This window comes from Thalassophryne amazonica, chromosome 8, assembly GCF_902500255.1.
Source record: "Thalassophryne amazonica chromosome 8, fThaAma1.1, whole genome shotgun sequence".
Lineage (NCBI taxonomy): Eukaryota > Metazoa > Chordata > Actinopteri > Batrachoidiformes > Batrachoididae > Thalassophryne > Thalassophryne amazonica.
This window is the reverse complement of record NC_047110.1, coordinates 70049820-70073403: the sequence shown is the minus strand read 5'-3', so window position 1 is coordinate 70073403 and position 23584 is coordinate 70049820. Positions and strand designations below refer to the sequence as shown.

The 23584-nt window shown below is 40.7% G+C and overlaps 1 protein-coding gene across 1 annotated transcript in view; it reads left to right on the top strand.

The window, feature by feature from the left end:
- The window catches only part of adm2b (adrenomedullin 2b), a 63570-nt gene extending 55481 nt beyond the window's left edge, over positions 1-8089 (top strand). Inside the window, exon 3 of the mRNA XM_034176605.1 lies at positions 7512-8089. Coding sequence (XP_034032496.1) covers positions 7512-7911 — 400 coding nt within the window. The 3' untranslated portion in view covers positions 7912-8089. The remainder of the gene's footprint in view (positions 1-7511) is intronic.
- The last annotated feature ends 15495 nt before the right edge of the window (positions 8090-23584 follow it).

Here is a 23584-nt window from a genome sequence, read left to right as displayed (position 1 = left end):
ACATGTCCCAACTTGTCCTCTAACACTCTGAAACGGAGGTGTTCCTTTGTCTCCCTTCATCAGCGAATCGGTCGTGACGCGCGAAGCCTCCGCGCGGCTTTCCATGACAAAATCTCTTGTTAAAAGTGAAATCTGCCAGAAAATGGCTGATGTCCAGCTCTTGTGATAACCAGAGAAAGAGCACACGACGGTCTCGTATCCACAGAGCCATCAGCTTAGAAATGATCCAGTGGTTTGTGCCGCGACGTCGCAGCTCGGAGCACGGCGCACCGACCGTCCTTAAAAAGGTCCTTAAAGCTGTAGTTAAAGTCCTTATTCTCTGTGAAGCCCGTAAAATTTTCACCAAAAGCCAGATAAATTTTTCGAATGGTTTCCAGGTGCCAGTCTCTAACAGCTTCTGAAAAAATTCTGATGGAAAAAAAGTCCTTTTCATTCCGCCATTTTCAGACAATGAAAATCCGACGAGGGGGCGGGACCACTCCTTCCCAAGGTGTGCTCACAGGCGAATGACGTCACCGACAGGCGTGGAAAAACTCACGCATGCGCACAAGGGTTCAAGCATGTCTGACGTAAAAACATATGAATGAAATCCATATAGTTTTTTAAAAAAATTAAAAGGACCGTTACTTTATGGACACACCACGTATTGCAGCCTGTGTTGATTGTCATAAAGTGTTTAATTTAGCTGATTGAGACCACAGCTACCCTACCCACAGGCACTGTGAATACTGTGCAGAATGGAGGCAGAAACTTTGACTTCCTCCCAGTGAATTCTGGTGTTCATCAGGGATGTGTTCTGTTTCCTACTCTGTACATGGATTGGATTAACCCTCTGGGGCTGACGCCGTCATATAGGACGACTGAGTACAAGTTTTACTAAATTATAAATAACTTTTAATGATATGAGATAGAAACTTACTTTTTTGCTGAAAAGTTAACTCCATGGACTTTTGAGCCAGCCGTCCACCATCTTTATACTCCTCATAGAAGCTGTGATGACATGCGCGATGTGAGTGTCCAATCGGAATTGGTTCACCATCACATGGTTTTCCAATATCTAATTGTAGGGCAGAGTAGTCTCACATGGTAGACCAAAGATCATTTGCAGAAGCAATGTGTTACTCTTTGGCATGTGAATGCTGTTTGAATAGTCCTCTGGCTGCTGGCTCCATGCGTAAAAGTGTAGCGTTGCGCATATGAATGAAGGTGATCAGCGTAAGAAGGCCTCATACAACCTCACGTGGTCGAACAAAGAGTGTCACTGGGAGAAATGATTCACTACTTGGCCAGGGAATATCGTTGAATAATCCTCTCTTGCTCTCACTCGTAAAGTGTCATTTACGCATTTGAATGGGGGTGTTAACAGGGCCTCAAACTCTGAAGATAGGTTGTTTACAGTGCAGGAACACATTTCAAGAGAAAGTCAAACTCCAGGAAAGAAAAACATTTGTGTTGTAAGCCTTTGTGTAATAGCAGACAGAAATTGCTTTGAGATGTGGCATAAAGACAAACAAAACCCATAGACCATTTTGTATATACGAGATCTGTTAGAAAAGTATCCGACCTTATTATTTTTTTCAAAAACCATATGGATTTGAATCACGTGTGATTGCGTCAGACAAGCTTGAACCCTCGTTCGCATGCGTGAGTTTTTTCACGCCTGTCGGTTGCGTCATTCGCCTGTGAGCAGGCTTTGAGTGAGCACTGGTCCACCCCTCCCGTCGGAATTCCTTTGTCTGACTACTTGCTGAGAGACTGGCGCTTTGCTTTATCAAAATTTTTTCAGAAACTGTAAGACACATCCAAGTGGACACCATTCGAGAAATTCAGATGGTTTTCAGTGAAAATTTTAATGGCTGATGAGAGATTAAGGAGTGTTACTATCGCTTTAAGGACAGCCCACGGTGCCGGATGACGTGCCGCACCCCAAGCCGCCGTCGTCAGCCTGTTTCGGCGCCACAGCAAAACACCTCTGTTGGAAGCCTTAAAGGACAAGTTTGAACATGCCCAGCTGTTAAACAATTTCTCAGATACTCACTTGACTGAAAGCCATCGAAAACCACCTGAATCTTACGAATGGTTATCAACACGGAGGTGTTTTGCTGTGGCGCCGCGCCATGAGCGGCCGGGTGCCGATGCGCGAATCCGTCTGCACGTCTTTCATTACAAAATCTCCTTTAACAGTGGAATGTCCGGATAAACTGCTGATCCCGACCTCTTCTGAAACTTCTCTGTTCTCTCACAACGTCCTGGGTCAACAGAAGCTTAAATTTGGAAGTTTTCAGCTTGAAACAGGCTGATGACGGCGGCTCGGGGCGCGGCGCACCGTCCGGCGCCGTGGGCTGTCCTTAAAGTGATAGTAACACTCCTTAATCTCTCATCAGCCGTTAAAATGTTTACCGAAACCGTCTGAATTTCTCGAATGGTGTCCACTTGGATGTGCCTTACAGTTTCGGAAAAAATTTTGATCAAGAAAAGCGCCAGTCTCTCAGCAAGTAGTCAGACAAAGGAATTCTGACGGGAGGGGTGGACCAGTGCTCACTCAAAGCCTGCCCACAGGCGAATAACGCAACCGACAGGCGTGAAAAAACTCACGCATGCGCACGAGGGTTCAAGCTTGTCTGATGTAATCGCACGTGATTCAAATCCATATAGTTTTGAAAAAAATTAAAGGTCGGTTTCTTTTCTAATAGACCTCGTATTGTTCAAAATGTGCATTTGTGTTTATTGTTAGAACATTTATTTTGTAAATTCTTTTGTACAAGAGCCCAAACTACCTTTATAAAGTGTCACAATAGTTGTTTCTTATAGTTTGCTGTGTGTTTTGAATAAGCGTGTGTGAAAATTATTTTCTGCTTTATTTTTTCTTTTCTTATTTCTGAGTGTAAACCTTTATTACACTTATAAAACACCACTATAGCATATATATTCTGAAAGTACAGGTTGTACTGAAAAAGAGACATACCACTTGATTGTGGGGTGCAGGGTGAGCTTTTAACAGCAATAATAAAACATTTATGCCAGGCAAGTGAACCGTCTAAAAAAATGCCCTCGGAACCCAGAGGGTTAAGGTTGTGAAGTACAGTGAGTCCAGTGTCACAGAGAAAAGGTTCACTGACATTGAGAATGATTCTGGGCATCTAGTTTCTAGCTGTGAGCCCTACCTTGATTGTGAAAGAGTGTAGGTAAGTCCTTATTGCAAGTAAGTCCTGAGGCCCATTGGACTGGTGCTTATTTCTGGTTTCTGCAGCATGAAGAGCCCACAACTCCCCCTGGACAGTATGCCAGTCCATAGCAGGTCACTTCCACATGTCATAGAATCCAGTGGATTCAACAAATAACAAATAATTTAACTTCAACTTTTGCACAAACTGAAATTGACCTTTGTCACCATTTTTGCTGTTTTCACCCCATAGCCATCGATAGTCCAAACTCTATGTTTTTGGAATCTTTATGATAAATGACAAATAATGTTGTGTACTTTTCAGTATGACGAAAATTGTGACCCCTGTGTAATCCTTCATTGACCCCCTTGGCTGGCTATTGCAACTACCTTGGAATGGCCACTGTACATTTTTGTGTAAACCGTGGCATACTCAGGCTTGATTGTGTTGTCTAGTCCCGTTAAGTGGTACTGGAAACATGCTTGACCCATGGACATAAGTAGTCATTGTTCTTGGTGCTTCACACCGTCGCTAAAGTGTTGCATAACTTCTGATTGGTCAAAGCAGAGTGGCTGTGACGAACGGCTGAACTCCCGAACGTCTGAGAGTGGAGATGACTGAACAAAAGTAAAAGGGCATCGTGACTTGAAAAAATGAGGCTGCACAGCAGGGAGGCGAGAAGAAAATGCTTAAAACCAAATTGAGTGGAGGTGTATTATGTCCTGTCCCTCTTTCTCTTTGACATGTCACAGAGTGCTGTTCATTAACTGGAAATGTTCTGAGGGGATTTTTCTTCTTCTTCTTTTTTTTTTTGGCTTTACTTTGTTGGTGATGTAGAAAACAGCAGCGTCAGCTCCTTGGACAGTCAGTTCAAACCATGTTTTTCCAGTAGAGGTGGGGGATACTGGGAATTTTGGTTTTGATCCAATACCAAGTAAATACAATCAATCAATCAATCAATCAATCAACATTTATTTATAAAGCACTTTACAGCACCGACTGGTGTCCAAAGTGCTTAACATTAAAAACACAAATTCACAAAAATAAAACACATATAGAATAAAATTTTAAAACAGCACATAAAAAAACACATGTCCCCTTCCCACTAAGTGTTAAAAGCCAGTTTAAATAAATAAGTCTTTAACTTAGATTTAAAAAGTGCTAGGTCAGGAATAGTACATAACTCAAGAGGTAGCTTGTTCCACAGTCTGGGGTCAGCTACCGCAAAAGCATGATCAATTTCAATTTTCAATTTCAATTTATTTTCCTTTATATAGCGCCAAATCACAACAGAGTTGCCTCAAGGCGCTTCACACAGGTAAGGTCTAACCTTACCAACCCCCAGAGTGACAGTGGTAAGGAAAAACTCCCTCTGAGGAAGAAACCTCAAGCAGACCAGACTCAAAGGGGTGACCCTCTGCTTGGGCCATGCTACAAACACAAATTACAGAAATAATTCACAGAACAATTCACAGACGAATATACAAGAATTGCTGTTGGTGCACAGGACAGGAGGATCGCCAACACAAACACAACTCCCATCTCTGGATGGAGCTGCACCTTAAACAGAGAGAAAAAAACAGAATCAGGCATCAGAAAGAAAAAAAATACTGTATAATTTGCCAGCATTAATCAACAAGAAAAACAGAAGAAATACTAAGGTGATCGCCGGCCACTAGCCCTAAGCTTCACTAAAAAACCCAGTATTTAGGTGAAGTTGAGGCCGCGGCCCGCTCCAATTACTAATAACATGAATTAAAAAAGTAAAAAAACGTAAAACAAAACTGTACCAGTATACTAGCCATATGAAAGGGAAAATAAGTGCGTCTTAAGTCTGGACTTGAAAGTCTCCACAGAATCTGACTGTTTTATTGGCGCAGGGAGGTCATTCCACAGAACAGGGGCACGATAAGAGAAAGCTCTGTGACCCACAGACTTCTTATTCACCTTAGGGACACAAAGTAGTCCTGCACCCTGAGAACGTAAAGCCCGGGCTGGTACGTAAGGTTTAATTAGGTCAGCTAGGTAGGGAGGTGCCAGTCCATGAATAATTTTATAGGTTAGTAGCAGAACCTTAAAATCTGACCTCACTGGGACAGGAAGCCAGTGAAGAGACGCCAAAATGGGTGTAATGTGGTCAAACTTTCTGCTTTGTGTCAAAAGTCTGGCTGCAGCATTCTGAACCAATTGGAGAGCCCTAATGCTAGACTACGGTAAACCAGAAAATAGAACATTGCAGTAGTCCAATCTAGAAGAGATGAACGCATGGATCAGGGTCTCAGCATCAGCCATAGACAGGATGGGACGAATCTTTGCTATATTTCGCAGGTGGAAGAAAGCAGTCCTAGTAATATTTCTAATATGGAGACCAAAGGACAATGAAGGATCAAAAATTACCACAAGGTTTCTCACTTTGTCAGTGTGATGTATGACACACGAGCCGAGGCTGAGCGTTAACTGGTCAAAATGATCACCCCAGTGTTTATATCTTGACCTTGGAACATCTAAGCGTAGCGGGATGAAAGTCCCGGGTCCCAATTGAAAAGACGTTCCCGCTAGCTTGGCTTACGGGGAGTTCCCCTTTGGCTGACCTGGTAGAGGAATGGTCTTTTGGTGTGAGCCGCGTGGGTTCGATCCCCCACCCTCGTCCCGGGCACGAAGGTCCTGCTGCTTCAATCTGGTGTCACGAACAGGATGTGGATCACAGAGTATGCTAACATGCACCTGTGACTTCGGGACGAAGTCAAAAATGGTGTGGAGATGTGTAGCGGGATGAAAGTCCTGGGTCCCGATTGAAAAGGCGTTCCCACTAGCTTGGCTAACAAGGAGTTCCCCTTTGGCTGACCTGGTAGAGGAACGGTCTTTTGGTGCGAGCCGCGTGGGTTCGATCCCCCACCATTGTCCCGGCCACGAAGGTCCTGCTGCTTCATAAGTAAAGCTAGCCAGACGCCCTTAATGTCTTACTGTAGGTGCGCAAAGTTAAAATTTCAGACAAGTAGGGAGGTGCAAGGCCATAAATAGCTTTAAAAACAAACTTTAAAATTTTAAAATGAATTCTAAAACGAACTGGAAGCCAGTGAGTACAGGACGGGCATAATATGCTCATGTCTAAAAGTGTTTGTTAAAAGACGAGCAGCAGCATTCTGCACCAATTGGAGACGTGCAAGAGACAACTGATTAATGCCCGAATAAAGTGCATTACAATAATCAAGTCTGGAGCTGATGAAAGCATGAATGGCTGTCTCAAGATCACGTCTACTGAGAAAGTGCTTTATTTTAGCCAAAAGGTGAAGTTGGAAAAAACTAGCTTTGACAGCAGAGTTTATGTGTTGATCAAACCTCAAACAGCTGTCAAATATCACTCCCAAATTCTTGACAAATACAGGCCCAGTATCGCCAATATCAATACCGATATCGATACTTAACTTCATAGATCCAAAGGATCCAAAAGACCTAGGATAGAATTTCGCCAAACATTGTACGTGACAACAAAATACTTTATTATCACAATCAACATTTTTGTTAAAAAAAAAAAATCACTCAACACAACTTAAAACAAAATCTCCTGAGGTAGAGGGCTGACAAACCACAATACAAGGATGCGCTGCTCCATGTTGTGTGACACAGCGCAGCGCTACTCTTACAGACAGAGAGTAGAATTTGATTAATCTGCGTGTGCAGCAGTCAGTGCATGCGGGAGAGAAAAAAGCTTGAGTATCGATCTTTTTACATGAGGATCGTTCAATATCAATACCAGCGTTGGTATCTATATTATCGATATTAGGATTGATCCTTCTACCTCTATTTTCCAGGTGGTTGCAGCACAGCCAGTAGGAGGTGCTAGTAGGTATCATAGACCGACAAAGAGAGTTTTCATTAATAATGAGACTAAAAACCTCGTCACGTAAGGTTTTTAGTCATAACTGACCTTTAAGTTTAGTTATAGTCTCATAGAAACTTGTTTTTTCATCTGAACCAAATGTTTAGTTTAATAATTATCTATTTCTGATAGAAGACAAATGAAAAATGAAGTGAGACATAGAACAAATACATAACTATAACCTCCATCAAAGGGTTCACCTACTTTTTCTTCTCACTTACATCATGTTCTTTTTCCAAATTTAATCTTCAAAAAACACAATTACTAAAGTAGACCTTCCAGCAGTGCAAGTCTGAGCTCATGTGAAGTACTTAATCATTCTTTCCAATCCAGTTCCTCTCTGAAATCCAAAGACCCTACAGGTGGTTGAATGCATCATAATGTATTTGAATGGGAAGTGTGCAAAACATTTTGCTTTTCAGTCTTACCAACCGAAGCGTCCTGTCTGTCTATTTTCTGTATCTTAGGTTGTGTTTACCCAGAACATCAAGAGTCCCAAAGTCTTTTCTCACTTTCATCATACCTACTGCCCCTCATCTCTTTGTTGCCATTGACAACCGCATCACCAAGGGAGACAGATATATCATCTTAAGGACCATAGAGACCCCGCCCAGGCTGTCTGTCTTGACTCTTCACCAAAATAGCTACAGGCTGAAAAAAGCATCAGTGTGGCACCGCGGATCACGAGGTCGTCGCCATGCCAACAGTGGAGATAGACGGGGTCACAGCCAGCTGATGAGGGTGGGGTGTGTCCTCGGCACCTGTCAGGTTCAGATCCTCAGCCACCGTCTCTACCAGCTGATTGGACAGAACGGGAGGGAAGACTCCTCACCTATGAACCCTCGCAGTCCTCACAGCTACGGATGAAATAACAACACACACGTCTTCTGATGCTCAGACAATAAACTTTAATGCCTGAACTCCTGATCTCACCTGCTCAGTGCTTCAAGGAGAAATATGCTTTTTGTATTTTTTTAGCAACCCTAATCATATTAAACCAGCCTTTATAAACAACAACAAAAAAAAGAGTTTGTGGACCACTGGTGTCCATGAGTGACCCCTAATGGTGCATGAGCATATTGGTAAAAAAAAAAAAAAAAAAAATATATATATATATATATATATATATATATATATATATATATATATATATATATACATATATATATATAACATTTTAAATTAATATCACATTCTTCTTGAAAGTGTTTTTTCAAACTCTAAAAATGACTCTAAAGCATAATAGATAATAATATACATATACTGTTAGAGTGCTTTGCAAACTTACTGTTTGTGCAACTTATGTGGTCTGCCAGATTATTATTATTATTATTATTATTATTATTATTATTATTTTAAATTCAATAAGAGGTTTTTGGTCTGAAAAGGTTTGAGAAAGGCTGTATTAATTTTATATAAACCCTGTATTATTATTGTTAGCACTTAGTGGTTAGCACTGTTGCCTCACAGCAAGAAGGTCATGGGTTTGATTCCCACCTGTGGCCTTTCTGTGTGGCGTTTGCATGCTCTCCCTGTGTTTATGTGGGTTTCCTCCGGGTGCTCCGGCTTTCAGCTGATGTCAAGGCACTGAGATCACAGCTAATGATGAGCTGAGGGCCTCCATTGTGAGCAACAGATTTTTCAGTGTATCCAGAAAGCATTCACAGTGATTCACTTTTTCAAAAAATTTTAATGTTACAGCCTTATTCCAAAATGGAGTAAATTCATTTTTCCCTTCAAAATTATACTCACAACACCCATACAACATGAAAGGTTTTTTTTGTTGGGTTTTTTTGCAAATTTATTAAAAAAAAAACAAAACAACAACAAAAACAAATAAATTGCATGTACATAAGTATTAACACCCTTTGCTCAATACTTTGTTGATGCACCTTTTGCAGCAATTACAGCCTCAAGTCTTATTGAATTACAGGACACAACAGGGGTTTCTCCGACAGTTGTCACGAGTTTGGAGCAACTATCTTTCGGCAGTTTTGGCCATTCTTCTTTGCAGCACCTCTCAAGCTCAATCAGGTGGGATGGGGAATATTGGTGCAGAGCCATTTTCAGATCTCTCCAGAGATGTTCAATCAGACATTGATGATGTCATGAGCGCTCTGGAGCAGGTTTTCATCCAGGATGTCTCTGTACATTGCTGTATTCATCTTTCCCTCAATCCTGACTAGTTTCTCAGTTCCTTCTGCTGAAAGACATCCCCACAGCATGATGCTGCCACCACCATGCTTCACTGTAGGGATGGTGCCTTTTTAGTCCTTTAGATGCCTTTTGGCAAACTCCAGGCGGGCTTCCATGTGCCTTTTACTAAGGAGTGGTTTCTGTGTGGCCACTCTACCATACAGGCCTGATTGGTGGATTGCTGAAGTGATGGTTGCTCAATTTTGAGCTTCATGGCAAAGGCTGTGAATACTTATGTACGTGTGAAAAATGAATTTCATCCATTTTGGAATAAGGCTGTAACATAAAAAAAAATTGGAAAAGTGAAGCAGTGTGAATATGAATATGGGATGCACAGTATAATTCATTCATTCATACATTTTCTGCTGCTTATCCAGGTCTGGGTCACAGGTGGCTGTAGACCAAGCAGCTCATCCTACACTTCCCTGTCCTTGGCCAAATCCTCTAATACTTTCTGAGGCATCCCAAGGCATTCCCAGGGCAGCTGGCTATTATAATCCCTCCAGTGTGCTCTGGGTCTTCCCCAGTGTCCGGAAGACCCCCCGAGGGAGCGACAACGAGGGGGCATCATCCTCACTAGATGCCCAAACCACCTCAGCTGGCTCCTTTCAATGCAATGAAGCAGAAGCTTCTCCACCAAATACTTGGTGGAGGAATCTTATTCCCACCGCTTGTATCCATGACCTTGTTCTTTCAGTCATTACCAAAAGTTTATGACCATACAGTGAGGAAAATAAGTATTTGAACACCCTGCGATTTTGCAAGTTCTCCCACTTAGAAATCACGGAGGGCTCTGAAATTTTCATCTTAGGTGCATGTCCACTGTGAGAGACATAATCAAAAAAAAAAAAAAATCCGGAAATCACAATGTATGATTTTTTAAATAATTTATTTGTATGTTACTGCTGCAAATAAGTATTTCAACACCTGTGAAAATCAGTGCTAATATTTGGTACAGTAGCCTTTGTTTGCAATTACAGAGGTCAAACGTTTCCTGTAGTTTTTCACCAGGTTTGCACACACTGCAGCAGGGATTTTGGTCCACTCCTCCATACAGATCTTCTCTAGATCTTTCAGGTTTGGAGTTTCAGCTCCCTCCAAAGATTTTCTATTGAGTTCAGGTCTGGAGACTGGCCAGGCCACTCCAGGACCTTGAAATGCTTTTTACAGAGCCCCTCCTTAGTTGCCCTGGCTGTGTGTTTAGGGTCATTGTCATGCTTACCCCATCCCCGTAGAGACGGTGCCTGCTCCCAGACCACCAATAACTAGCAAAAATCTATTTAAGCATAAAAATTCAAAAAGAAAAAATAATATAGCACCTTCAATTGCACCACAGACTAAAACAGTTAAATGTGGTCTATTAAACATTAGGTCTCTTTCTTCTAAGTCCCTGTTGGTAAATGATATAATAATTGATCAACGTATTGATTTATTCTGCCTAACAGAAACTTGGTTACAGCAGGATGAATATGTTAGTTTAAATGAGTCAACACCCCCGAGTCACACTAACTGTCAGAATGCTCGTAGCACGGGCCGGGGCGGAGGATTAGCAGCAATCTTCCATTCCAGCTTATTAATTAATCAAAAACCTAGACAGAGCTTTAATTCATTTGAAAGCTTGTCTCTTAGTCTTGTCCATCCAAATTGGAAGTCCCAAAAACCAGTTTTATTTGTTATTATCTATCGTCCACCTGGTCGTTACTGTGAGTTTCTCTGTGAATTTTCAGACCTTTGTCTGACTTAGTGCTTAGCTCAGATAAGATAATTATAGTGGGCGATTTTAACATCCACACAGATGCTGAGAATGACAGCCTCAACACTGCATTTAATCTATTATTAGACTCTATCGGCTTTGCTCAAAAAGTAAATGAGTCCACCCACCACTTTAATCATATCTTAGATCTTGTTCTGACTTATGGTATGGAAATAGAAGACTTAACAGTATTCCCTGAAAACTCCCTTTTGTCTGATCATTTTTTAATAACATTTACATTTACCCTGATGGACTACCCTGCAGTGGGGAATAAGTTTCATTACAATAGAAGTCTTTCAGAAAGCGCTGTAACTAGGTTTAAGGATATGATTCCTTCTTTATGTTCTCTAATGTCATATACCAACACAGAGCAGAGTAGCTACCTAAACTCTGTAAGGGAGTTAGAGTATCTTGTCAATAGTTTTACATCCTCATTGAAGACAACTTTGGATGCTGTAGCTCCTCTGAAAAAGAGAGCTTTAAATCAGAAGTGTCTGACTCCGTGGTATAACTCACAAACTCGTAGCTTAAAGCAGATAACCCGTAAGTTGGAGAGGAAATGGCGTCTCACTAATTTAGAAGATCTTCACTTAGCCTGGAAAAAGAGTTTGTTGCTCTATAAGAAAGCCCTTCGTGAAGCTAGGACATCTTTCTACTCATCACTAATTGAAGAAAATAAGAACAACCCCAGGTTTCTTTTCAGCACTGTAGCCAGGCTGACAAAGAGTCAGAGCTCTATTGAGCTGAGTATTCCATTAACTTTAACTAGTAATGACTTCATGACTTTCTTTGCTAACAAAATTTTGACTATTAGAGAAAAAATTACTCATAACCATCCCAAAGATGTATCGTTATCTTTGGCTGCTTTCAGTGATGCCGGTATTTGGTTAGACTCTTTCTCTCCGATTGTTCTGTCTGAGTTATTTTCATTAGTTACTTCATCCAAACCATCAACATGCTTATTAGACCCCATTCCTGCCAGGCTGCTCAAGGAAGTCCTATCATTATTTAATGCTTCAATCTTAAATATGATCAATCTATCTTTGTTAGTTGGTTATGTACCACAGGCCTTTAAGGTGGCAGTAATTAAACCATTACTTAAAAAGCCATCACTTGACCCAGCTATCTTAGCTAATTATAGGTCAATCTCCAACCTTCCTTTTCTCTCAAAGATTCTTGAGAGGGTAGTTGTAAAACAGCTAACTGATCACCTGCAGAGGAATGGTCTATTTGAAGAGTTTCAGTCAGGTTTTAGAATTCATCATAGTACAGAAACAGCATTAGTGAAGGTTACAAATGATCTTCTTATGGCTTCGGACAGTGGACTTATCTCTGTGCTTGTTCTGTTGGACCTCAGTGCTGCTTTTGATACTGTTGACCATAAAATTTTATTACAGAGATTAGAGCATGTCATAGGTATTAAAGGCATTGCGCTGCGGTGGTTTGAATCATATTTGTCTAATAGATTACAGTTTGTTCATGTAAATGGGGAATCTTCTTCACAGACTAAAGTTAATTATGGAGTTCCACAAGGTTCTGTGCTAGGACCAATTTTATTCACTTTATACATGCTTCCCTTGGGCAGTATTATTAGACGGTATTGCTTAAATTTTCATTGTTACGCAGATGATACCCAGCTTTATCTATCCATGAAGCCAGAGGATACGCACCAATTAGCTAAACTGCAGGATTGTCTTACAGACATAAAGACATGGATGACCTCTAATTTCCTGCTTTTAAACTCAGATAAAACTGAAGTTATTGTACTTGGCCCCACAAATCTTAGAAGCATGGTGTCTAACCAGATCGTTACTCTGGATGGCATTTCCCTGATCTCTAGTAATACTGTGAGAAATCTTGGAGTTATTTTTGATCAGGATATGTCATTCAAAGCGCATATTAAACAAATATGTAGGACTGCCTTTTTGCATTTACGCAATATCTCTAAAATCAGAAAGGTCTTGTCTCAGAGTGATGCTGAAAAACTAATTCATGCATTTGTTTCCTCTAGGCTGGACTATTGTAATTCATTATTATCAGGTTGTCCTAAAAGTTCCCTAAAAAGCCTTCAGTTGGTTCAGAATGCTGCAGCTAGAGTACTGACGGGGACTAGCAGGAGAGAGCATATCTCACCCGTGTTGGCCTCCCTTCATTGGCTTCCTGTTAATGCTAGAATAGAATTTAAAATTCTTCTTCTTACTTATAAGGTTTTGAATAATCAGGTCCCATCTTATCTTAGGGACCTCGTAGTACCATATTACCCCATTAGAGCGCTTCGCTCTCAGACTGCGGGCTTACTTGTAGTTCCTAGGGTTTGTAAGAGTAGAATGGGAGGCAGAGCCTTCAGCTTTCAGGCTCCTCTCCTGTGGAACCAGCTCCCAATTCAGATCAGGGAGACAGATACCCTCTCTACTTTTAAGATTAGGCTTAAAACTTTCCTTTTCGCTAAGGCTTATAGTTAGGGCTGGATCGGGTGACCCTGGACCATCCCTTGGTTATGTTGCTTTAGACGTAGACTGTGTTTCATAATTATTGTATGGCCTTGCCTTGCAATGTGGAGCGCCTTGGGGCAACTGTTTGTTGTGATTTGGCGCTATACAAGAAAAAAGTTGATTGATTGATTGATGCTGGAAGACCCAGCCATGACCCATCTTCAATGCTCTTACTGAGGGAAGGAGGTTGTTTGCCAAAATCTTGCAATCCATGACCCCATCCATCCTCCCTTCAATATGGTGCAGTCGTCCTGTCCCCTTTGCAGAAGGGGACCCCCAGAGTATGATGTTTCCACCCCCATGCTTCATGGTTGGGATGGTTTTCTCGGGGTTGTTCTCATCCTCTAAACATGGTAAGTGGAGTTGATTCCAAAAAGCTCTATTCTGGTCTCATGTGACCACATGACCTTCTCCCATGCCTCCTCTGGATGATTCAGATGGTCACTGGTGAACTTCAAATGGGCCTGGACATGTGCTGGCTTGAGCAGGGGGACCTTGCTGCCCTGCAGAATTTTAAACCATGACAGCATCATGTGTTACTAATGTAATCTTTGTGACTGTGGTCCCAGCTCTCTTCAGGTCATTGACCAGGTCCTCCTGTGTAGTTCTGAGCTTTCTCAGAATCATCCTTACCCCACAAAGTGAGATCTTGCATGGAATCCCAGACCGAGGGAGACTGACAGTCATCTTGTGTTTCTTCCACTTTCTAATAAACAGGTCTGTGTGAGCCAGAATTCTTGCTGATTGGTAGGTGTTCAAACACTTATTTGCAGCAGTAACATACAAATAAATTATTAAAAATCATACATTGTGATTTCCGGATTTTTTTTTTTTTTTTTTTTTTTTTTAGATTATGTCTCTCACAGTGGACATGCACCTAAGATGAAAATTTCAGACTCCTCCATGATTTCTCAGTGGGAGAACTTGCAAAATCGCAGGGTGTTCAAATACTTATTTTCCTCAGTGTGTACTGAAAATATACTCCTTAAAGTATTCTTAAAGTTTACTCATACTGTATGTACACAAGAGTGTGATGCATTTAAAAAAATCACAAGACAGAATGTTGAAAACAAGTTTGATATATATTTTCAAACATTTCAAAAACAAAGACCTATGAAATCAAGTCCTTCCTTTGTGGAAAAAATTAAAGGAAAAAGTGCATGTAAAATGTAAACATAATGTCTCTCCAAGATCAAGTCCTTATTTGTAAAAATGAAAACATAGCGTAACGTCTTCAACTGAGAACTAAAGTCCTTCCTTGTCAAAAAAGGTAAAATAAAAGTGCGAACCTTTGGAACCAAAAATAAATAACTACATAGAAAAAAAAAATCTGTACTTTTATGACTTCTTTTCAGTTACTTGAGTCAATGGCTAGTATATCTTGCTCCAAGTGCATAATAAGTGTTAGTACTTTGTGGCAGAAAGACGGAAAAAGCATACTAAAGTATAAGTAAATCTTAGTATTAATGTACTTAGACTTTTGTTTATACTTCTCAGTTTAAGCCAAGTATACTTCACTATACTGTTCTTAAGTATATAAAATATAGTTTATAAAAAGTCACCTTCAAGTATACTTCCTCAATTTTAGTAAAAATAAGTATACTGTCAAGCAGCGAAAACATGTGGCACAGAAGGTGGAGGACACAAATGCAGACCCACAGGCAGAGTTGATGGAATAATCAGAAAAACTTTATCAGGAGGCAAAGCAGTGGTTTGGTACACAAGTTGGCAGACAGCAAAAGCGGAGGTACAAGCAGGCGTGAGACAAAAGGCGTGGTCAAAAAACAAGCAGGGTTCAGTAACATGAAGAGACTAAATACTTGGGCTGAGGCAAAAGCAGATCTGAAAGACAAAGCAAGGTCGGTACACAACAAGGCAAAAACAGGACAAGACAAAAGGCTGGGACGTGGATACAAGTGATCACAACGAACTGGCAAGGTGGTGCTGAACTCAAAAGACTTAAATAAGGCAGGTGGAAAATCAGAGAACAAGACACAGGTGTGCAGAAGGTGCTGGAAGGGGGCGTGACTGGGGAAGACAAAGACAAGTGCAAGAGAGTGGAGTAGGACAAAAGCAAAGTGAACAGGGGCAAGATACTAAAGTGACAGAAAACCCAACAGTGCAAAACGTGAGATACTTGACAACCCATAATAAATGCAAACAAAATAAAGGGGCAAAAGAACTAAGGTGTCGAGTCAAAGTGGAAAACGAGAAAACAAATGATAACTAAAACTAGAGGGGACCTGATACAGGAAAGTGAATACAATAAACATGACAAAACAAACTATGGACTAAATAGAAAATAAATGATGAACAAAAACAAAACCAGAGACTACAGAACACAGGTAATGCAAAGAATGACTAAACCACAAATAAATGATAAACAGAGAATTAAATTGGTAACAAAAGCATTACACAAAATAAAGAAATGAACAGAACCAAAACAAGACTTAACTGACAATGTAAAAAGATATGAAAAATAAAATCATAAAAATCCTCAGCGTACTGTAAGCCTAGATCCAAATAAGGGGAAAACCCCGACATGAACCCCGGGCCAGGGCAAAACCTGACATATACTCATAGTACACTTGAATAAACTTGTTTTTGCTAAGGGTCCACTGTGTCCTTAAAAAAATAACATGGGGTTTCAAGTTTGTTTAGAAAAATTACAGCGCATCCACAGGAAATTTGAAATGTTGCCTGAAAAAAATTATAATCTAACTGTGTGGTTTTTGTTTTTTTTTTCAGTAGAAAGACAAGTAGCATGTAAAAGACACAGAGATTTGGGGTTTCAAGAATTATGGTATTTATTATTATTATTAGTAGTAGTAGTAGTAGTAGTTGGGGGCTTCCAATATGTTCCCCAAATGGTTTAAAAACATTTTCATCAGATCTTGATGCAAACCAGTAGCTTCAACTCAGTTCACACAGAATTGCAGTATAACGACATGTAAACGCTTCAATCAGAACTCTGCAGTCTACACAACCGGCAAAAACAAACAGGAAGCTTAATCATGTCGTGTGTGTGTGCATGCTGCCGGTCAACGACTGAGAGGAACATTTTCCCCGAACACTATAAAATGCTTCATTTTGGTGATTGCTGCTGTACATTCTGTGCTATACTCTGTTAGATTCATGTCAGCTGTTATACTGCAGAAAATCAGTGATCCAATTGCTCACTAAGTGTGTTTACTCTCAAAGTCTTGTTTGTTTGTTGCTGTTGAATGCTTTTCTGTGTGTGAATTGTAAATAGCTTCAACAAACGTTAAAATACTACTAGGATGCATTAAAGCACTTTATTGTTCATTACATTCAGTTTGAATAGAATTTTTAAAATGTGTTACTTAACGTTAATGAGATTATAACATCCATCCATCCATCCATCCATCCATCCATTTTCTTCCGCTTTATCCGGAGTCTGGTCGCGGGGGCAGCAACTCAAGCAAAGCCGCCCAGACCTCCCGATCCACACACACCTCCTCCAGCTCCTCCTCCGGGGGAACCCCAAGGCGTTCCCAAGCCAGCCGAGAGATGTAGTCCCTCCAGCGTGTCCTGGGTCTTCCCCGGGGCCTCCTCCCAGTGGGACGTGCCCGGAACACCGAGATTATAACATATTTTACTAAACCCACACCCCACTGAGAGATTGTGTAAGATCAAACAGCAGAAATTTTATACAAGAAATAAAACTACAGTCAGTCTCGTGAAGCTTGTTTTATGTATTTATGATTGTTAGCGTGACTAATTTAAGAAAAACAGTTAATAATTATAAAATTGTCTCACAACATGACAGTCTGCAAAGTATTTCCAGTTTGTCGTGAGGAAAATTATACATTTCAATGTTCCTCAGAAAGAGGGGAAAGGATTTGCATATTTCTCACCATATTCCTTGAATTGTATTAAACAATTCAAGGAATATGGAGGAATTTCAGTGTGTAAAGCACAAGGGCACAAGTCTGAACTGAACACCCGTGATCTCAGATCCCTCAGACAGCACTGCATCAAGAACTGTCAGTGGTGAATAGCTGATATAACCACATAGGTACTTTGTCAAACCTTTGTCAATTACTACAACATGAAGTTAGTGAAGCAGCAGGACCTTCGTGGCCGGGACAACGGTGGGGAATGAACCCACACGGCTCGCACAAAAGACCATTCCTCTACCAAAGGGGAACTCCCCGTTAGCCAAGCTAGCGGGAATGTCTTTTCAATTGGGACCCGGGACTTTCATTCCACTACACATCTCCCCACCATTTTTGACTTCGTCCAGAAGTCACAGGTGCATGTTAGCATACTCTGTGACCCACATCCTGTTTGTGATGCCAGATTGAAGCAGCAGGACCTTCGTGGCCGGGACGACGGTGGGGATCGAACCCATGCGGCTCGCACAAAAGACCGTTCCTCTACCAGGTCAGCCAAAGGGGAACTCCCCGTTAGCCAAGCTAGCGGGAACATCTTTTTAATTGGGACCCGGGACTTTCATCCCGTTACATTAGAATTACAGTTGCCACTTCTTGAAATTTAGTGTGCAAAAAAAGCCTTATGTTAACCTTGTCGAGAAGCAACTCTGATGACTTCACTGGGTTGTTGTAGTCAGATGAGTCAATATTTCAGATCCCTTTTGGAAGAAATGGACAACATTGCTGCAGAACAAAGATGAAAAGGATCATCCAGACTGTTTATCAGCAACAAGTTCAAAAGCCAAGGTCTGTCATGGTTTGGGGTTGTGTCAGTGCCCTTGGCAAATGTTATTTACTTTTCTATGATGATGATTGCACACACATGCCTCTAAAATATTTGTTTGTCCTCGTATTAACTCGCCCACAAACTGCCCCATGCTGTTATTGCTAAATTTTGAACTTCTTGAAATCCACGCCATGCTCAGGGATGAGCCTCATTAACCTAATATACTGCCTCTAAGAGTCTCTCAGAGCAACTATTCTCCCACAATTGCTGAGTACCTCCTCCTGTACCAAAAAAAAAAAAACATGCTGCGTGGCTCATTGTTCATTGTTCATTATTTGGTGGAACCAGATCTTGAGCAGATTGTAGCGCAACATATGCTGGCTTCCAGATGTAATTTTTTTTCCATGGACATCCATTATTTTTTTAACAGGACAATGCAAAACCACATTCTGCACACATTACAAAGGTATGGTTGCAAAAGCAGAGGATACGGGTACTGGAGTGGCTGGCCTTGAGTCCCTATCTGTCTCCAGTAAAGAATATGTGGAGAATTTTGAAATTAATAATACAGCAATGATTGCCCCATACTGTACAAAAGATGTGCTTGCAGGAAAAATGGGATAAAATAACACACACAATACTTCATCATTTGGCTTCCTCAATGACAAAAAGTCTTTTAAGTGTGTGGCGGCCAAGAGAAGCCACAATATATTCAAATTAAAACAACAGTATCAAATATAGAAAAAAATGAGTGCATTGCCTGTAGGGATCCATGGGCTGTAGATTAGGTAGTGTTTATAAAATAGGTAGCTGGCATTTTTCAAGGGTGGTAATAAATTATGCAAAATTTCTATAATGATTTGAAATGGCATGTGAGTCCAGACTGTAATTATCAACATCCATTGTTCACTGTTGTTATGTAATATCTGTCATTTTTCCAAAAACATTAGTCCTATCAATGTTCCATTTTGGCAGCGTTCATCCTTGACCCAAAATACATAAGCATATCAAACGGCAAATGTCAGTTCTCCCCAGATTGTCCATGTTCAAAGCTACACACACACACACACACACACACACACACACACAGGCACGCATGCGTGTACACAAAGGCCACTTCACTTTACTATATAGGTGATTTACTGCCCCCTTCTGGAATGGCGTGTGAGTCCATAATGTAATTATCAACGTCCATTGTTCACTGTTGTTAGCTAATATCCATAGTTTCTCAAAAAATATTAGTTCTATCAATGGTCTTTTCAGCAGCATTAATCCTTGACCCAAAATACATAAACAGCAAATGTCAGCTCTCCCCAGTTTGTCCGTGATCAAAGCCATACATTGGCATGTACACATACATGTACACAGAGGCCACTTGGCTTTTAATACATAGATTTACAAATTAAAAAAACACCTGCATCAATTCATCAACAGATAGTTGCATAAAAACCAACTCGCAAATTGAGAAAATGCAAACACAGAACACAAATATAACTACAGCACATGCAACAATTTAATATGATAACGACTGCTTCAAATTCATACAATGAACAGAGACATGATTCAAGCAGACACAACAGAGGCACTAACAACACAGAAAAAAACGTGCTGTCAGCATTTGCTGGTGGTGCCTTAATTTGGAAGTGTTGTGGTCTCTTTGGCACTGTATATTTTAATAATCTACTCTTTAACAGACATTTTAATCATGTAAAAATACTTTGTCTCATCTTTGCTCTGCACAGCTGCAGGGTATGATTTTTTTTTTTTTTTTTTTTTGTGGTTCTTTAAGTGACCATGCACATGGTGTTTGATAGCTTGATTAAAAGCTAGTGTTTTTTTGTTGTTGTTGTTGTTGTTTTTATATATTTTATCTGATATTTTAAGACATATCACACTCCAGTCACATCTTTATTTCTGTGCATGTGTGTCCACTCACTACACTGTGATCTCTGAGAGAAAAAAAAGAACTGGTGCATTCTGCCAAAATTATAAATGATTTCCAAAGTGCACAAGTCCACATGACATCACATTATGTTTGCAGCGTTTGTTGATCTCAGTGAGAAGAAACTCTGGTGATGAGCTGCCTTCTGGCTGTCAGGAACTAAAATTGTACTTTCATGGGTGATTGGCGTACATTTGTTTGTTTGTGCAGTACGTACTGGTGAACTTTATCTCAACAAATACAAGGGACAGTCTTTGTAATACCACACCCCCCTATGCAGCCAATCCCTACTGGAGGTCTGTTAAATCAGTGTGAGATTTGAAAACCAGAACATTTGCTTCTATGAAAAGCAGAATACGTCGAAAGCAGGATTCTTCTTAAAATGTATTGGTTTGTGTGTGCTGGAGGTATAGTTAACACATAGATGAGTCAAGCAATTCTCTGAAATGATTTGATTTTAAATAACAATAATAATGTCAACTGGACTGTATTTCTGTCACATTTTTCCATCTGATGCACACACACACACACACACACACACACACACACACACACACACACACACACACACACACACACACACACAGATGTTAATGTCCTACCATGCATGCCAGGTGCTCACCCACACCGGAAGCAACTTGGGGATTAAGAACCTTGTTCAAGGGCACCTTGGTGAGTTTCCTGTCTGGAGGGGAATCAAACTTGGCCACCTTTCTAATGTAGAAGAATTTTTAGGTCCTTATTTGAACTGTGATGAACTATCAAGTGTCCTGATCTGAACTGTATGTCCTCTGGCTGAACTAGCAGGTGTTCAACCCCCCAAAAAAAAGGGCTCTATCAGTCATTTGATCTGTCAGGTACTTTCCAAGTTGGCTGATATCCCAGCAGTAATGAGCCCGCAGGCCACGTGCAGGGGGCCTCAGGCCAGCTGCACCTGTGGCCATGAGCCCGCAGGCCACGTGCAGGGGGCCTCAGGCCAGCTGCACCTGTGGCCGAAGGTCTTTTAAAAAAATCAGTTGTAAATCCTTCACGTTTTAATGGGAGCGTTTGTCACATTGAAATAATGGCCTAACACGTGCTTAGGGTTCACTAGAGGACGCTTTCAATAGAAAACCATGTCTTGGGAATGAAATAAATAAAAAAGTCGAAGGAGGAGCGATGCCCGCGGGTCTCCAATAAATAGATGAGCGCGGTTGTCATATTCAGTCTCTCTAGAGGACTCAGTTTGTATAAGCTCTGCGTCAAAGGCTTAAATAAACTTAAAAACTCTGTGCATTTTATCTTGCTTAAGGCTGAATTATTCCAAAGTGTTGTGTCCTTTTCTAGCAAATCACTTGCAATTAGTTTGTGTTATCTAAAAGAAGACATCCTGAGATGACCAAAAAGAGGACCACGACAGAACTTGGCGAGCCAGCCAGGAGGGTCCAGGGGCATTCCGGCAGCCTGGGACGGTCCAGCTCATCCCTCCAGACCATATGTTGGGTATTTTCTCCTCCAAACATTCTTAAAACTTTTAACAAGACAACCAGAGTCAAGAAACACCAGTGAGACAGAAAGTCAAATTTAGCTCGCGAGGAGTGCAGACAGTCCGTACACGTAGTACCACTGAGAGCACTGTGGACTGCTGCACGCCCACTCTTTTTATTAGGAGACGCCCTACTCACATTGTGAAACTTGTCCTAAAGGTGGGGGGAACGCATGACAAGTTTCCTCCCGTAATACAAAACATCTTATGGCACGTATGCCAATGGTTGCAGCTGTGTGGAGAAACGGTTCCTTTTGTTTAATCTTATCATTGAAGGTCAGCACATCCCGTTCTTGCAGGCTCCTCTGTTTGCACTTATCATCTGTTCTGCAAAAGCTTGGAGTGTCCTGTTTTGTACTGTAAGCATTTGTACAGCATAAGGTCAAAATAACCTCCAGCTCTTCACTCCCAGTTCAACCTGACCCCAGCATGCTTCACTCCCAGTCGTTAGTGGCTACAAAAACAAAGTTGTGCTATCAGTGTAATAATAACAAGTACCTTCTCAGGGTTGCGTTAAGACAGGTGCAAAACAGCTCAATAACATTTTATCAGAACAAAGACAAAGGAACAAATGTTTAACAGTGACAAAAATATATATATATATAAAATCTTTAACACCGTAAATAACAGTGATCATGAATAAAAGGTAAGCAGAAACCTTTTATAACTTCTGCACGATCTGGAGGACTGAGTCGGGATTTCCGCCCAAGTTGACAGGTGATATTTTTAATTGCCTCTTACCCAAAAGAACCTGGACTAAGAAAATTGATAAGAGACTAAAAAAGATAAGATTGAAACTTATCAGGCCTTGTAGATAAAATGCTCAGAAGGTGTGTGTGTTCCCGGGAAAAAGAATGTCTGTGTGAGTGAAAGGTCAGGAATGTTCATGAACTCTGGTGCGGAAAAGAGTGCATGGAGAACTAACCTGGATGCTTGGGGAATAATTGGTGTTGAAATTCGTTACTAACGTGCCGGCTGATAGCATGCGCTGTAGGGGTTAATTTAGGGGAGTATACTGACAAATAGATACAAGGTAATACAAGGTTATTTAAAGAGTTTAACAGAGACTGAAGTGAAATAAGTGAGAAAAAGAGTTTAACAGAGAATACGTGCAGAGAAAGCACAAGATAAACGCCTGAGGGGGCACAGTAGAAATACCATACGTGTTAAAGAGATTTAAAGAGAAAAGTGCAAAGTAGCACAGCTGACAGTAAGTAAAAGAGCTCAATAAAGGACGTCATTTTTTAAGAAAAGAGAAAAACTATAAAAAAAAAAAAAAAAATGAATGAAGAGTTAGTGCAGAATACATGAGAATTAATGAAGCAGAAAATAGTGCAGTAAGGCACCAAATACACGCTTGTGGGGCGTGGGAGAAGAATAAGTAATTAAGTACACAGTAATATGAGTTTTTTTATAAGAAAAGAAAAAGAGAGTATTTTCAGTGCAAAGGCACATTAAGCTCACGAGGAGCTCAGTAAGTGAAAAAAGTAGAAGAAAGTGCAGAAAGGCACAGGATACGCACGCGAGGCGCGGTAAGGCGTAGAAATAAATGAAATATTGTATGCTCAGAGAGGAGCTTGTGAAAAATAATATATTAAGCACAGGATACGCACGCGAGGCGCGGTAAGGCGTAGAAGTAAATGAAATATTGTACACTCAAAGAGGGCTTGTTAAAAAATAATATATGAGTTGCTGGCAGTGCCGGAGAAGCTGTCTAATGTGAAGAAGAGATACATACTTAAACAGAACACATTGGTGTTAAGTGAATAAAAAGGTTGTTTAAAGCCGCGGAGTAAAGGGTGGCAGAAGTCTAGATAGAGATATATAGAAAGTTGTTTTTAATCATTTTTGTGTATAAAGCTTTTGAAGATTGGTGTGTGGGAGAGCGGAGAGTAAGCGGGGAGTTGCAGGCAAAGCTGTGAGGGCTTGCAGGCTGGCTGACATACAAG